The sequence below is a fragment of the Atractosteus spatula genome, chromosome 19, assembly GCF_055471065.1.
Source record: "Atractosteus spatula isolate fAtrSpa1 chromosome 19, fAtrSpa1.hap1, whole genome shotgun sequence".
NCBI lineage: Eukaryota > Metazoa > Chordata > Actinopteri > Semionotiformes > Lepisosteidae > Atractosteus > Atractosteus spatula.
The window spans coordinates 13,609,984-13,624,004 of record NC_142724.1 but is presented as its reverse complement, the minus strand read 5'-3'; the positions used below and the strand labels follow the sequence as shown (position 1 = coordinate 13,624,004).

The 14,021-nt window shown below is 39.5% G+C and overlaps 1 protein-coding gene across 1 annotated transcript in view; it reads left to right on the top strand.

Moving 5' to 3' along the window:
* prex1 (phosphatidylinositol-3,4,5-trisphosphate-dependent Rac exchange factor 1) overlaps positions 1-7,611 on the top strand; it is a 135,181-nt gene extending 127,570 nt beyond the window's left edge. Inside the window, exons 35-40 of the mRNA XM_088937653.1 lie at positions 82-196; positions 418-484; positions 1,245-1,423; positions 1,995-2,097; positions 4,344-4,411; positions 5,378-7,611. Of these exons, the coding sequence (XP_088793779.1) occupies positions 82-196; positions 418-484; positions 1,245-1,423; positions 1,995-2,097; positions 4,344-4,411; positions 5,378-5,420 (575 nt within the window). The 3' untranslated portion in view covers positions 5,421-7,611. The remainder of the gene's footprint in view (positions 1-81; positions 197-417; positions 485-1,244; positions 1,424-1,994; positions 2,098-4,343; positions 4,412-5,377) is intronic.
* The last annotated feature ends 6,410 nt before the right edge of the window (positions 7,612-14,021 follow it).

Genomic DNA, 14,021 nt, shown 5'->3' with positions numbered 1-14,021 from the left:
TTTGAGATAAGAAGGACGTTTTATGCAGTGATGAAAAGGATCCTCTCATTCCTGTGTCCTCTCTTTCCTCTCCGCCTGTAGCTTTGGAGAAACCAGAGTGTACCGCACAGCAGGACAGCGCATCCATCGAAGACTTTCAGCAGCAGATTAATGCAGTCTCCCTGGAAAAAGTCAAATGCTATTACCGCAGACTCAGGTATCTGTACAATAGCGGACACACACCACTGCTTCAGATGAGAAAAGTGTTCCATTAGGTTTTTTCGCTACTTCTGAGCATGTCTGCTAGGTTTACGTTACTGTAAATGGTTCAGCGTTTACAAAAACATGGGTTTTATGCTTTTTTGTTAAACACTGAGTGTAATTTGTTTTTTCTTCAGCCCTGTATTAAACCAATCTGTGAATATCTTTGCATTACAGGGCCTTTTACCTGGAGAAATCCAACTTGCCTACAGACTCGAACACCACTGCTGTGAAGATAGACCAGGTACGCTTACCTGTACCATTTGTTACGGCAGATATCCGAGAGATTTCAGAATCTCTGCAGTTAGGAATGGCTGGTGAAAATGTGTTACACTGTTCCAAGGATGATTTTGATACGGGATTCAAACATTAAATAGTAAGGAAGCAAAATTCTCCTCAAAGAAGATAAGATTGTAGATCTATTTTTAAAATTCTGCAGGTTGTCACAGGGGGCGCCAGAGGACAGGGGATGATCTTACAATTTGAGTACACCACCATTTTACAATTGATAAAAACTGAGAAAAGGGACCCCTGGGCTTTCTGCCCCGTGTCTGCCTGTGGAACGTCTGCACAGCCACGCTGCAAATGGAGTTCAGAACTGACAATCGCATTTGTTCCACCTCTTTACAAACAGATGGTTAGAACGTGATCTGTAAGACTCGGGGTTGGCCACCTCTGTCCCAAAGTCTAGATTGAGCAGGTGTTTCTTTGGAGAGGATGTGTTTGCTCTCAGATGTTTCCCTGTGAGCAAACTGCTTTTATTTTACTGTGAGCACTGATAAAAGTGAGCAGCCTGACATAAAAAAAAGCAGGTGTCCCTCAGAGGAAAGCGTGTCACGAGCTGTCTTGATCCGTTTTCTTTTCTCCTTCGTAGAAGGCAGATGGTTCCACAGGTATTGTGAAGTTGCTTTCTAAGAAAACCATTGGGCCACACTCTTTCAGAGCGAGTCCGGAGCCCGGTGTGGTTTCTTTCTCCCTGACTGTCTGCTCTGCTCCTCCTTCAGCTGCTGCGGCCCCTCAATGCCCTGGACGAGCTGTGTAGACTCATGCAGTCCTACGTGAACGCGAAGCCTGCCAGCGGCGGCGCTTTCCCCGCTGGAGTCAGCCTGCTGCCCATTTCCTCCGAGCTCTGCAACCGGCTGGGCGCCTGCCACATCGCCATCTGCGCCACGGGGATGCAGAGGTAACTGACACGGACCCTCGTACCCACGCCGCCCGGGCCCACCGGGGCACGTCTGTCGCTCTGGCAGCAGCTCAAGTTTCATCGGGGGCTGCTGCCCTTGCCATAATTTCCTTGTAGTTCTCCCAAAGCGGTACGTCCGTCTCTTGTGAGATTCCTCTCACGCTGGAGACTGAAAAGTCAAACTCGTCTGTCTGTTCACCAGCCAGACAGGAGCAAGCAGTTTTTGGGGAGTTTTCGAGCCAGTAATTGATTTTTAGGAGTTAATTGCCAAGGCCTCCGAGTTTGTGGAGAGATCGATCCTTTGTATGCACAGCAATTGTCTTATTCCGTGCGACAGCGGAGTAGGAAATAGATTTCAAAATTAAGCCTGTATGTGATTTCTGCATTGTGCTATTGCTGTGACATTTGAGAGTGCACGCAGGGCTTTCTGTTTCTGTGAAGTAGCTGTCTGACAGCAGCGTCGATTGCTGTGCGGTGAGCTGTCCTGAGCATGTGCTGCTCCAGAGAAGCCGAGCGTGCAGTGCAGGTAGTTACAGGCTGTTACAGGCTGTGTTCCACCTCCTCTTGGCAGGTGCACTCTGAGCGTTTCCCTGGAACAGGCCGTGATCCTGGCAAGAAACCACGGATTGCCACCCCGATGTATCATGCAAGCAACTGATATCATGCGGAAACAGGTATGGTTCGATTTGCAATTCAGCCACAACAGAAAAGCACACTAAACTGCCCATTAAACCTGCATGACTTGAGTCTCAATCAAAAAAATGAATGCACTAAAACACACACAATGCTTCGAAAACTATATAAACCAGTAGGCTTATGGACCATTCTAGCTCATTTGGTAACTAGTAGCTCATTGATCTACTAATCCAGCCAATGGATGATCTTATCCAACCAATTCTTAAAATAAGACAGTGTCGGCTTCAACAACATGGCTGAGTGCCATACTTCCACAACTCTTTGGGTAAAGGGAAGTGCTGCCCATTTTCAATTTTAAGTGCACTTTGAGGGTGTTCATACGTATGTCCTCTGGTTTGTGTTTTCATGGTCATTCAGGAGAAATCCACCGGATTGATTAAGGCACGACTTTCAAAGGCAAAGCCTGGGAGGGTTTTGGATTCTTGTATCAGCCTCCCTCATACTCATGCTCATAATCAGTCTTCTCTGTTCAAATATAAAAAGTCTTCTGTTCATTTCTCGTCAGTATAAAACATCCTCTTAATCACTGGAATGTATCTGGCTGCTTATCTCTGAACAGATTCCAGAGAAGCAATATCTTCTCTATAACGTGGTACCTAAATTGTACAAAATACACCCATACATCTTTTTACAAATGTAATTCGTCCCCAGAGACCCTTTCATATAGCGCAAATTCGTAAATAGAAAAACCTATTTCCATGATTTCTAATGGTGAAATAAGATTACGATTGATTCCAGACTTTTTGTCAACAAAAAAAGACCAGAGAAACGATAAGTAAATTCACCAACTGTGGTTTGTGTTTTTAGTAATAAAAACCACTGCATATCTACAGTAGTTAGACATCATTAAGCATGCCTACTGTATGTACAGTACTGTATAGACTTTACATCTGTGATAAAGCCTAAACCCCAAATATCTTATGAAAGTAAGCGCACACGATAGCGAACATCGCACAAAGACGCAGTGAACTGTGTCACGTCTCTCTTGCCACTCCACAGACTCTGTGCGGCCTCTCGCCCTCTCACACAGGCTGGTTAGTGGAATGCGATGAACAACGAGTCACATTAAATCGTACTCTTCACTCTTCACTCATTTTGTGGAGGTTTCAAAATGTTTCTCTGTATGGCTTCTTTGTGGTTTCAAAGTTGGATTTTGTTATTTGAAATGTGGTTAGCAATTCGTAGTGTCTTCGTAGCAATCCACCGTAGTAAGGTGGATGCTGCACATTGGTGGGGGTGATGGAGAGGATCCCCATTGCCTGTAAAGCGCTTTGAGTGGACTGTCCATAAAAGCGCTATATAAGTGTAAGCAATTATTATTATTATTAATGTTTCTGAAAAGAACCTTCATAAAATGAGTTATGGGTGTATTATAAATCAGCCCTTATTAGTGCATTGTATGATTTTAACGCAATGTTACTTTAATCCATCACCTACTATAAATCCATCACCTTTAAGTATATGTCCTTATATTGCTTACCTTTTTCAATGCTTCCTGGCATTGTCTGGGGTTCAATATAATATATTAGTAGCCTCTTCTAGCTCAGTGTTTCCTATTGTGTATTTATAGTTTGGCCAGGTGTTTGGCCAGTGTTTGATTTTATTTAAATCTTTTTTTGTAATGTAATTTACTGCTTCTACAGTGTTGGCTAATTCTCCTAATTTGATATAATCTACAAACGTGTTAAATGTACTCACTATATTAGACCACTGATATTACTGATATAAGAAGTGCTGAGGTCCTAGTACAGATCCATGTTCTTTTATATGAATATAATGCAAAAATGACTTGAATATCATTTTAAGCCATTATTTCTAATGATATCTAATATTTTAAAATGTGTAAATTCATGTTTCTGTATTTATTTGTTTGGCCATTTTAGCTAAGATATTCCTCTTGCTTTCCTATTTCTATCTCTCCTCCGTCTCTGTCTTCGTCTTCTTGAGAATTGTCAAGGCCGTGTAATGTTCATTTCAAAGTAAGCATGACTCACGGTTTTCATACAACAGTACACACATGTTTTTGTGATTAGAGTTTTAACAACCGGTGATTAATCACTTTAAACTGAGAGCACAAACAGACTCTGACAAAAAGAAACAAAAGGAGAACTGTACTCCGTCAAATTTAAAACAGTGTGTTGTCTGAGTGGATACCTAAAGAGCCATTGTTCATTTTTAAAATCTGACTAATTTCAATATAAACGGAATAAATTTGTCTGAACAGGGAACAAGAGTGGAAATATCTGCTAAAAACATGAAGGTGATGGATCAAATGCCTCCTACTGCTCCAAGGTATCTAAGCAATTATATTTTACTAAGTGCATGTTGATATTCATTTTGACAACATCTAGGATTGAAAAGTGGTGTTTAAAATGCAAAGAACATGCTTGCTCCAGCCTCTCATGCCAGTTCTGGAGCTGAGTAATAGTCCACTTGAAATCACCATGCTTAAGTGAAAGCCAGCGATGAGGAATAGATGGAGTTTTGTATTTCTGTCACCTAATAAGTTTTGAAACTGTTTCTGACCCCATTGGAAGAGAGACAGCTGGGGCTATAATTCTTGCTGATGTGCGGTTGAGTTGAGCTCTCTTCATTATCGACAGTGTGTGTGAGGGAAGGGGTGACAAACATGCCTCAATTGTAACACTAACTGGGCAGCACTGGACAGTATTCTCCTCAGGTTTGTGTGGGAGTTTGCTGGCTGTTCTGGTGTTCTTCCCAAAGACACGCTGGGTTAGTGTTGATTGGCTTCTCTGCAGGGTCCCAGTCTCTCTGTGCCCCTTGAAAAAATGCCACGAATTTTGAGCCTCATCAATATGAGCAGTCTCGCACCCGGCGCCTTTTGGAGAGGCCCTGCATTAGCACCACCCGCCCCAGCTTGAGTGCGCATTTGAAGATGGGTGGATTATAATAAATGACAAGTCTTTGAAGTCACCAATGTGATTTCTTACTTGCTGTGCTCCATACTCAACTACATAGGTACTGTAGGTATAGGAGATTCTGATAACAGCAGCTTAGCCTCTGGATAAATCCCATTTGTTAAAAGAAAAATGAGAGAGTCTGTTGTCTTCAGTTAAAAAGAGATAGAGTTAATTTAATTAGTTAACCTTCATGCTAATAACTAATTTATCTAGCTGAGGTATGCTTAAATTTCCTACATTTTGATCAAGCAGAAAACTTGGACCCACAGGTAGAGAAATGAATACATTTTAAATGAAAACACTTCCAACATTTCATTCATAACTTTTCTTCACGCAGGCTTTTCAGGCTATGCCTGCCACCGGAGGATGGAGACCTATGAAGGGATTTTATTATTTCACTTTTAATTCTATTTTTCCAAACCTTGCTCAGAATTTTCCGGACATCCAAGCCATTCTCGGATAATTCCCGCTTCTTTCGCTGGCCTGCCTGTGCCAGCACCTGCCGATACACCTGTGGGCTGGTGCCCTTTTGGGATACAGCCCTACTGCCCAATCGGAAGGAATGCATAAGCATTTTGGCCTCAAGCAAGCAGTTTTTGCCGACCGCGGGACAACAGCCTGACCACTCCCGCCGTATCAAGCCTAGACTCTGCCCAGTCCTCAAACAATCAAAGCTCTGGGATTTTTCCTGCTGGAAGCAGCCCCTTTCTGGAACATTTGGAGGATGTTTTAGCAAGATCAAAGAGCAAAATGACTACCAGTTGGTGGGATATTCCAGTGTGAAGCGTTTGGAGACCTCAGACAGCCTCGATTGTGAGGGAACATCTTTAAAATAGATGAAGAAACAAATACTTCAGAATTTCATCTTAGCATTTACTTGCTTTGAACATGAATGCCTCCTCCTTGCCGTGTTTCATCTAAATTACTGTCTGCATGCTGGCTTCAGAGCAAGAAACAGCTCACTGGTAGTCATACAGTAGATAAGAGATCCCATTTTGGCCTGAAAAGCTTCAAGTCGTATACTTGTGATACGTTAATGAATCCTGGGAACTTTTGGGGGAGAGGGCCTCTTTTGAAGATGCCTAGCATGAGTGACTCGGAAATCATGTCAATACGGTCACCTTGCCATATAATTTAGTAGCTATGGAAACAGTTGCTGGGGCGGGGCATTTTTGTTTGCAAGGCTTAATTCAAGGAGAAGAAAAAACAAAAATGTGATAAACATAAAAATTGAGAAACATTCCAGGATAAAACAAGTATACCACCTCGTTTCCTGTCCTCTTTATTTGTGTCTTATACAGTATATAAACTGACAGGAAGAGACCAAACAAATCTCGAGTCATCTCAGTCATTTCAAAATCTTGGAATTTTTTGTTTTCTAAGTTTCCGACACAGGGCCAGTCTTTTCCAGTGTAAATAAATGTCAAAATTGTTCAAGCACAACAGCACTCTCAGCTGCTTGTCTGGTTTGAGTATCGTTTTTTTTTGCTATGTTAATATAATTTAAATACCTATTTTCAGAATATGTTGTAACCTCAGAGTATGCATAACAAACTCAGATCTTGTTACATTTTCAGTTAATGTCATTTAGGAAGAGTAAAACAAGAATATGTGGAAAAGGGAAATATGGAGTATAAAATATTTAATGTGTTATGTTTTAATAATCTTACATTCTTGTACATATTTATAACCAGAGATTTTATTTGTGTCAATGGGACCAACATATATAGTATATATATATGCTCTTAAAGCAGGTGAAGGACAGCATTGTTCTTAGTCTCTTCTTATAAAGCATTAAAGTTTACAGTATGTAATAAGATGTTTTGTGCAAAAAAATATTTTTAATTAACTTGTACATTTGAAAATGTATGAATAGCAAGACAAAATTCTTAGGTGTAGCTCATTCAGGTGCATTAACGAAAAACGTTTTCGTTGTAAATCATATGTCAGGATGTGTGCCTTTGTTTAGTAAAAGGCTTTTAAAAAATTATGTTGATAGTGTTTAAGATGCTGAACACTGCCTGTTAAAAGGGCTTTAATTTCTCTCCTTTATTCTGGATAACAGGAATTTGCAGTATACAGCCCCTCTTCCCTCTCAGAATTTGTATTTTATTATTTGAAGTCAGTTCCTGTGACGCATGTCTCTGTGAGTGTTGTTTATTTGGAATTATTTTTAGCGAAAAGAGATCACCCCAGCTCCAATCACAAAGCCTCCTGATCACCTGCATGGTGACTTTAAGAATCTGCATGGGGGATGAAAAGCTAAGATTTTCAAAAGTGTGACATAGTGAGGAAGAGCAGTTCCTAAAGAGCCAAGCTTCATCTAGTAAAACGATTGTGATTGATGCGATTGTGAAGAATTTTGAGTATTTTTTGAGTTAATACTCAAACCTGAGTATTATTTCCCACAACTGGGAATATATGGATCCCAATGTTTTTCCTGGTGGTCAGTAGAGAAGTTTTAAGAGTGAACTGCAGACAGTGATGATTTCATTGCATGTTTCCCCTATTAACTCAGTTATATGATTTTAAATTATGTATCTTTGTGTTCTAAATGCAGTATATTTTTTATTCCTGTCTCCATGCGTTTTTATTGTCTTTTGGTCTGCTTTATGTTTACATCTGTTGTTTTACAGAATTGTGTTCATTATTCACTATAACATAGCTAATTGTTCCAGAGTCTAACATTTATTACATTAGATAATAAATGATTCGCTGATACATTTAATACGTCATACCCAACAGGCTAGATGGGCAAGAATAGCCTCTGGTTTAGAGATTTTTCTTATACTCTTAAAACTGAAATTTGACAAAAGGCAGAGCATCTTGTATCGTTATGTATCATTATTATCAGTATTAGTCTCAGCTTTCTGTCACTTGAGATCTTTTTGCACATTAAAAATGTCTAAACTGCGAATAAACTATTTTGGAAAATATCACAGGTTGTTGAAAACATTTTAAGAATCTTGCAATAACCAACTATCTGCTATTGACAAAGGCAAATTAAAAATGTTCTGAATTGCTACTTTTTTTTTTTTACAAAAAATGATAAAGTAGGTGAAAGTGCCTGCTTCAGGAATCCTGTTGGGATTGATTACTGGCCATTATGGTGTTACTTTGTTTTCTTGATTCTTAACTTATTTTTATTTCTGTTTATCTGGACAGCATTTTTTTCTAAAAAGATGTACAAGACTATATTTCCATTCCAGTGTTAATGTGTAATGTGTTTCCATTCCATGGAAACACCAAAACAATACCATCACCTAGAAGGAGTGATTTCTAGTGTTCTTGTTATAGATTTTATTCATATTTCATCAAGTGTGTTTACACATTTCAGTGTGTTTTACAAAAATGACACTTAAAAACATTTTTTCATAGGTCAATTTTAGTTAAAAGTTTTGTCAATTCAAATTTTATTTCCTTCAAAATGAATACAGCAGTTGAAAGGTGCAAGTGGATAATGTAGCAAACTGCATCATGCAACCTTAATTGTAGTGCAATTAAATTTTATGTTGCCTTTATCATTCTATGACACTCATATGCAACAGATATAATGGAAAAGAACAGATATATTGGATATACCCTCCTACACAGTTCAAAATATTGTTTAAAGCTGTCCATAACATTAATTGTCAAAGGTGCTAGGACAGTTATTCGTTTTTAAAGGAAATGGGCCCTGTTTTTTGTGATTATGCAAGACAGGGGTACTTCATAGGACTGTGGTCACCTGAGTTGCATGACTTCTGATTAAGAATCAACTGTTTGGTTGTGCAAACACCATCCTGATGCAGTAGTGGTAGGTGCTTATTTAATCATGACATCAATAATTAATGTTATGTTTACGTCCGTTCTATTTTCTTAAGCATCAGTGGTGTTTTGTATAAAGTTTGTACTGTAAATGTCTTGGTTTATGAGAGAAATTACTGTCTCGTTAACAGTGGCCTCCACTGACATGTTTTGATTTGTACTGACTGACAATCAATTACTTTTTTGGTTTTATATTCTGAAATGTATTAACTGTGGCTTTACCCTTTATTTTCTTATCATGGGCATGGTATTGTTCTAAGAGCTTGAACTGTCTAAAAAAGGCCTTTATCAGGATGTTACTGCTCTCACTGCTATAGAAATACCACAATGGAAGAGTTATGGTGCATCACAGGTATATTGCTGTTGATTGCAGCTTATTGGTTCCTTTAATGAATTCCAGTCACATCTACTTTTGCAAAATCAGTTTATGTAGGAAATTAAAGCAAAACAAGAGTTATCATAAAGGTTTTTTTTCTGGATAGAAAAATAGGATAACTATTGAATGAGGGAAAAAACCATGAAGTGTGAAAATAATGAAACCAGTTGGAATTATGTCTGTGCTTACAAACTGGCAGATTGCAAAGAAAGCCATTTTTTTCACAGGCTAAAATGTTTGTTTGCAGGATTTGTAATACAGGTAGTGACGGAATGATTCCGTAGCGAAAGATACATTTCTTTTACTGTTGCCCGTCGTTGGTTTTCTGTGGCATAAACGCAAATCCTTGAATTTATATAGCTCTTTTCGTCACTGAAGATCTCAAAACACTTGACATATTTGGCAGGGAACCTATTTCATCCAGTGAAATGCAACCCCACCTTGGTAGCCCACACCAGCCACACAACAGCTGAATTAAGTAACTTCTCAATTGGGTACAAGTCTCTACTGTTGTTCTTCTAACTAATATCATGTTCTCATCCTTTTAATCAACGCTTGTGACCCAATGTCTGAACTTCTGTTGTACATGGCACCTCAGTTTCAGCGATTCTGGAATTGTAATCCTTGTTAACTCGGCACGTTCCTGATGAGGATACTTTTTCTTTGAGTTCAGGATTAATGTCAGTTCCTTCCATTTATTTTCAGGACATTAAATGAACTGTATACGGGAATGGGACTTTAGATGATGTTATTTACTGTAACTAAGAAATACTGGCAACTTGCTTCTAAGACATGAATAACATTGAGGGTTATTAGGATGCCCTCATTTAAAGGGTTTGTCCAGTACTCATAATATGAATCTATTTTTTCCTCTAATAATGCATTATTGTACATACTGTATGTTGTTTTATGATTTACGTTTGTAGCTGTATGTGGTCTTCAAAGAAAGTTGTACAGAAAGAATTTTTATTTTTTTTTCAGCTTGTTACAGCTGTTGTTATAGATTTAACCTTTATTTGCTAGCTAATAAAAATGTATTTACAGAAGAAATGATGTTGTGGACTTCAATGAGGACTGGGCTCTAGCCCAGTGAATGTCAATACCTGGTCCTGGGGGGGGGGGAGCTATGTCTGCTGTTTTTTTTTATATCTGTGCCTGTAACTGACCTGTTCCCTTGAATTTCTACACTCAAGCGCTGATTTGAAAACCAAAACTACCCTAAAATGTATGATTTCCAATGTCAGCTCTCAGAACGTCATGCAGTGCACTGCTTCATTTCTGCTGAGCTCTTGAGGACGAGTTGGTGATGAACAGAACAGATCCAGTGACAAGGGTATCAGACACCTCCACTAGGTATATTTGTTTACGTCGAATTTGTTTGATCTCCGTCATGCCTCTTCTCCTACCTGACAGGGCAGAGCACTCCGAAGCAGTGTGGTGAACCCAGAAGTGGGCAGGCTGCTGAGAACAGGCAGGCTGTGGTAACAAACAGACAGACAGCCACCGTCCAAAGCTGAAGTCCAGAGTAAAGCAAGGTTCAAAGCTTGGAAGACACAAGGCACAGGCCAAATTTGGGAAATCCACCAGTGTACTCATAGTAAACGGGCCACGTTTGTAACTGGAATAAGCACAAAGGAGAATCTGAAGCAAAGTCGAGTCACAACACTGGAGAACATAGGCTCAGCACAAGGGTGACCCAGAGATGTGGTCAAAAGCACAAGTGTAGAGTGTAGAAGCAAAACACAAGTGGAACTAAACACAGAGACTAAAGATGAAACTCTAAACCAGAACGGGGATCCCTCAGATCGTGTCAACATGACTACCGTCTGTTTGGCAGCCTGAGTAGGATCCGTACTGTGGGGTGGCTATGGTATTTCTAGTGCGTTGTCCAACGCTCCTACGGGTGTGGAACTGACCATTTTAGCTCACATCCATGAAACGCATAAATGATCACAAGTTGAAAGCCTAAAACCCATGGTACTATTCATATGAATAAGGGTATTACCCCAGTGTCCTGGCTTAATTCCACTTCTTGCAGAGCCTAGCCTCCTTAGGCAGTGGGGCAGCTGGAGAATAATGGCTGTTCACCCAGGTGTGTGGTATTCTTCAGAACTTCCCCTTATATATGGAAAGTAGTTTGGGATAGGAATCATTTTATGATCTTCTTTCAATTAATATTATTAATCAATTAGGCCTTCATTGCCTGCTTGCCACAGGGAACTTTCTGGATGCAACAGGCACAAAGAGTAAAATACAGAAGCTGTACCTGCAGCTTTAAAATGAGAAGAGAAGATTTGTTCTTGACTTCCATTTACAGCTTGTATTTTGCAAAACTCAGCTGGCGGTGCCTCATCTAATTAAATTAAGAGACAGAACTCTCTAGGCCTCGTTTGTGCTGAAAGGTCTCAATGCTAGGCGATAACATTGTTGCCTACTCTTGTAATCCTGGGTGAAACAGCCATGGTTGCCATAGTAACAATCACCATCCCCACTTTTTGTATCCCAAGTATCATTCAACGATAACGAAAAGGGTTTTTTCCCATGACTATTATAAGAAATATTTTTGTATGGTAAAGAAGCCAGGGTACCATTTTATGACAATTTATGACTATTTTTTAAATGAAACATTTCGTGTGTTCTAGCATTTTTACTATTAGAGCACTTTGACTCTTTGTGCAGCATTACGTCCTGTACAAATTGCTCCCCTACAAATCTACTCTCCAACCATTGTTGGCTGTATTGTGGAGTCCTTGACACTTCTCCTGTTTCAATGACACTATAAATGCAATGTTATTCCTATTTTAATATCGGACAACAAAATTTAGTTTTCAACACAGGGGTGTCCTGACCTCTACCGTGTTGTTTGTGATAAGAAAACATGTGGCACAAAGAAAGCCAAAAATACTTTCTCCAAAGTTATACAAAGTGATTTATAAATATTCCAACTACTCTCACATAGCTACTTCTGATACCATTTTACCAGTGTTTTTTTTAGTTTTTGTCATTCAGCATGGTTATTAAACCTCTGTTGATTAATCAGACTCCTTTCTTTTAGGGAAAAGGGGAATTCAGACTATTGGCATAGCTAACTAGGGTTTTCAGTGGAAAAAAAGAGTCCAGATGACAGCTTTTTAAATTCTCAGCTGATTTCATGCTTTGCAGAGAGGTTCTAGAAGTAGGTCTTGAGTAGATTCCATCCAAAGAATAATGTTCAGCTGATTGTTCTTTGTTTGCACAACTTCCTATTCAGACCTGCCTTTGAAAACCTCGGCGGTCTCCTTGTATTGACAAGGTGGAAGAGCTCTTAACAAAATGTTGACCATGAGTGTAATAGCAGACGACAGGGCTGCCACAGGCTGACACTGTTCTAGGCAAGAAGAGCAGACTCTCGGCTTGCTTTCTGGGCCTCACTGAAGAAACCTGCGTTGCCATGGAGCTGAAAACACTGGAGATGAAAACAAACAGCCTTCCCAGATGGAGATGCTGTGAAAGACTGCCTTAAATAAACATTTAAAAACTGCACCAGACAACGCTAGATGGAATTTCCCTTCGCCAAGTTGCCTACTCTATGAAATAGCCACTTCCTTCCTTTCCTGGTTTTCTGTTTTGTCACACTTTGACAATAATGTTATTAAATAAATTCTCCCTTTTATAAGTTAGAAAAAATTAGTCTGAGTACCTGCCCATCTCATTTTCTTTTTGAAATGGAAAATATCAAAGCCAGCAATGAGGCTTGTTGAACCACACAAAGTGACAAATCATATTATACATTTTTGTTTTCAATCCTAAACTGATTGTTTTCAATCAGTGAGAGGGATGTCGTGGGAGAGAATTAATTACTTTCCGCTACAATGAATGTAGATGTAGAATATTTAATATTTATTTAATAGATTCAAGATTTAGAATGTTAGATGACTTAGGCATTAATATACTTCAAATCTGATGTCTTTTTCACAATTATTTTTTTCAAAACTTATGCAGGATTGTCTTAAATCCGGAGCCCTCCAAGAGAAGGATGTTCCCAGGGAAATTACTGCACATTCGATAGTTCCACAATTTCAATGACAGGCTATCTGATCAGACCTCAACTATTGTGTGTGCCACATAAGCTATTCAGTCATGGTTATCCTAGTTAATCTTCATGGAAACCTATCTTTTCTACATAGTTGATATGGGAAACAGTCCACAGGTAGTTCAGTAGATCAGTGAAGTATTAACCACAATATTATCAACTCAATCATGAGCTGTAATCGCCGAATGAGAGTTTTTTTCACTTCCAACAAAAAGTACTGTTTATAGTCATTTTCTTTGCATGGTATCAGGGAAAGCTTCTTTGGTCCTAATGGAGTTTATAACAAAAGTCTGGGAGGGATGACAACAACCAAGCTCAATTAGACTCAGCTGTCAGTAATTAGCAATCACTCCTGACAATCCATTCCTCTCCCATATGCTATAAATACCTACGAGATCCTTCTCTCTCTCTCTCATGCATGTCTCTTGCATCCCACCTCCACCCCATCTCCACCTCTGCAGCTGCCCCTTGGTCACCCTGCTTGAGGTTCCTGGTCCCCTTGTCCTCTGGCCTGGAGGTCAGCCCTCAGCCAAATGGGTTAAGCCACAATTTCGCTCCATACCGCTTTCATCTTGGGTGTTTGTCATTCCTCTTGAACTTTAAATGATGGCTCATATTTAACAGAGATGTTTCGCATATAATGACAACCCCCATTTCTTTTGATTTGTGAAGGGCTGAGGTTTGGAATGAGGAAAGCACTTTTCACATTCAGACAAGACTGCCAAA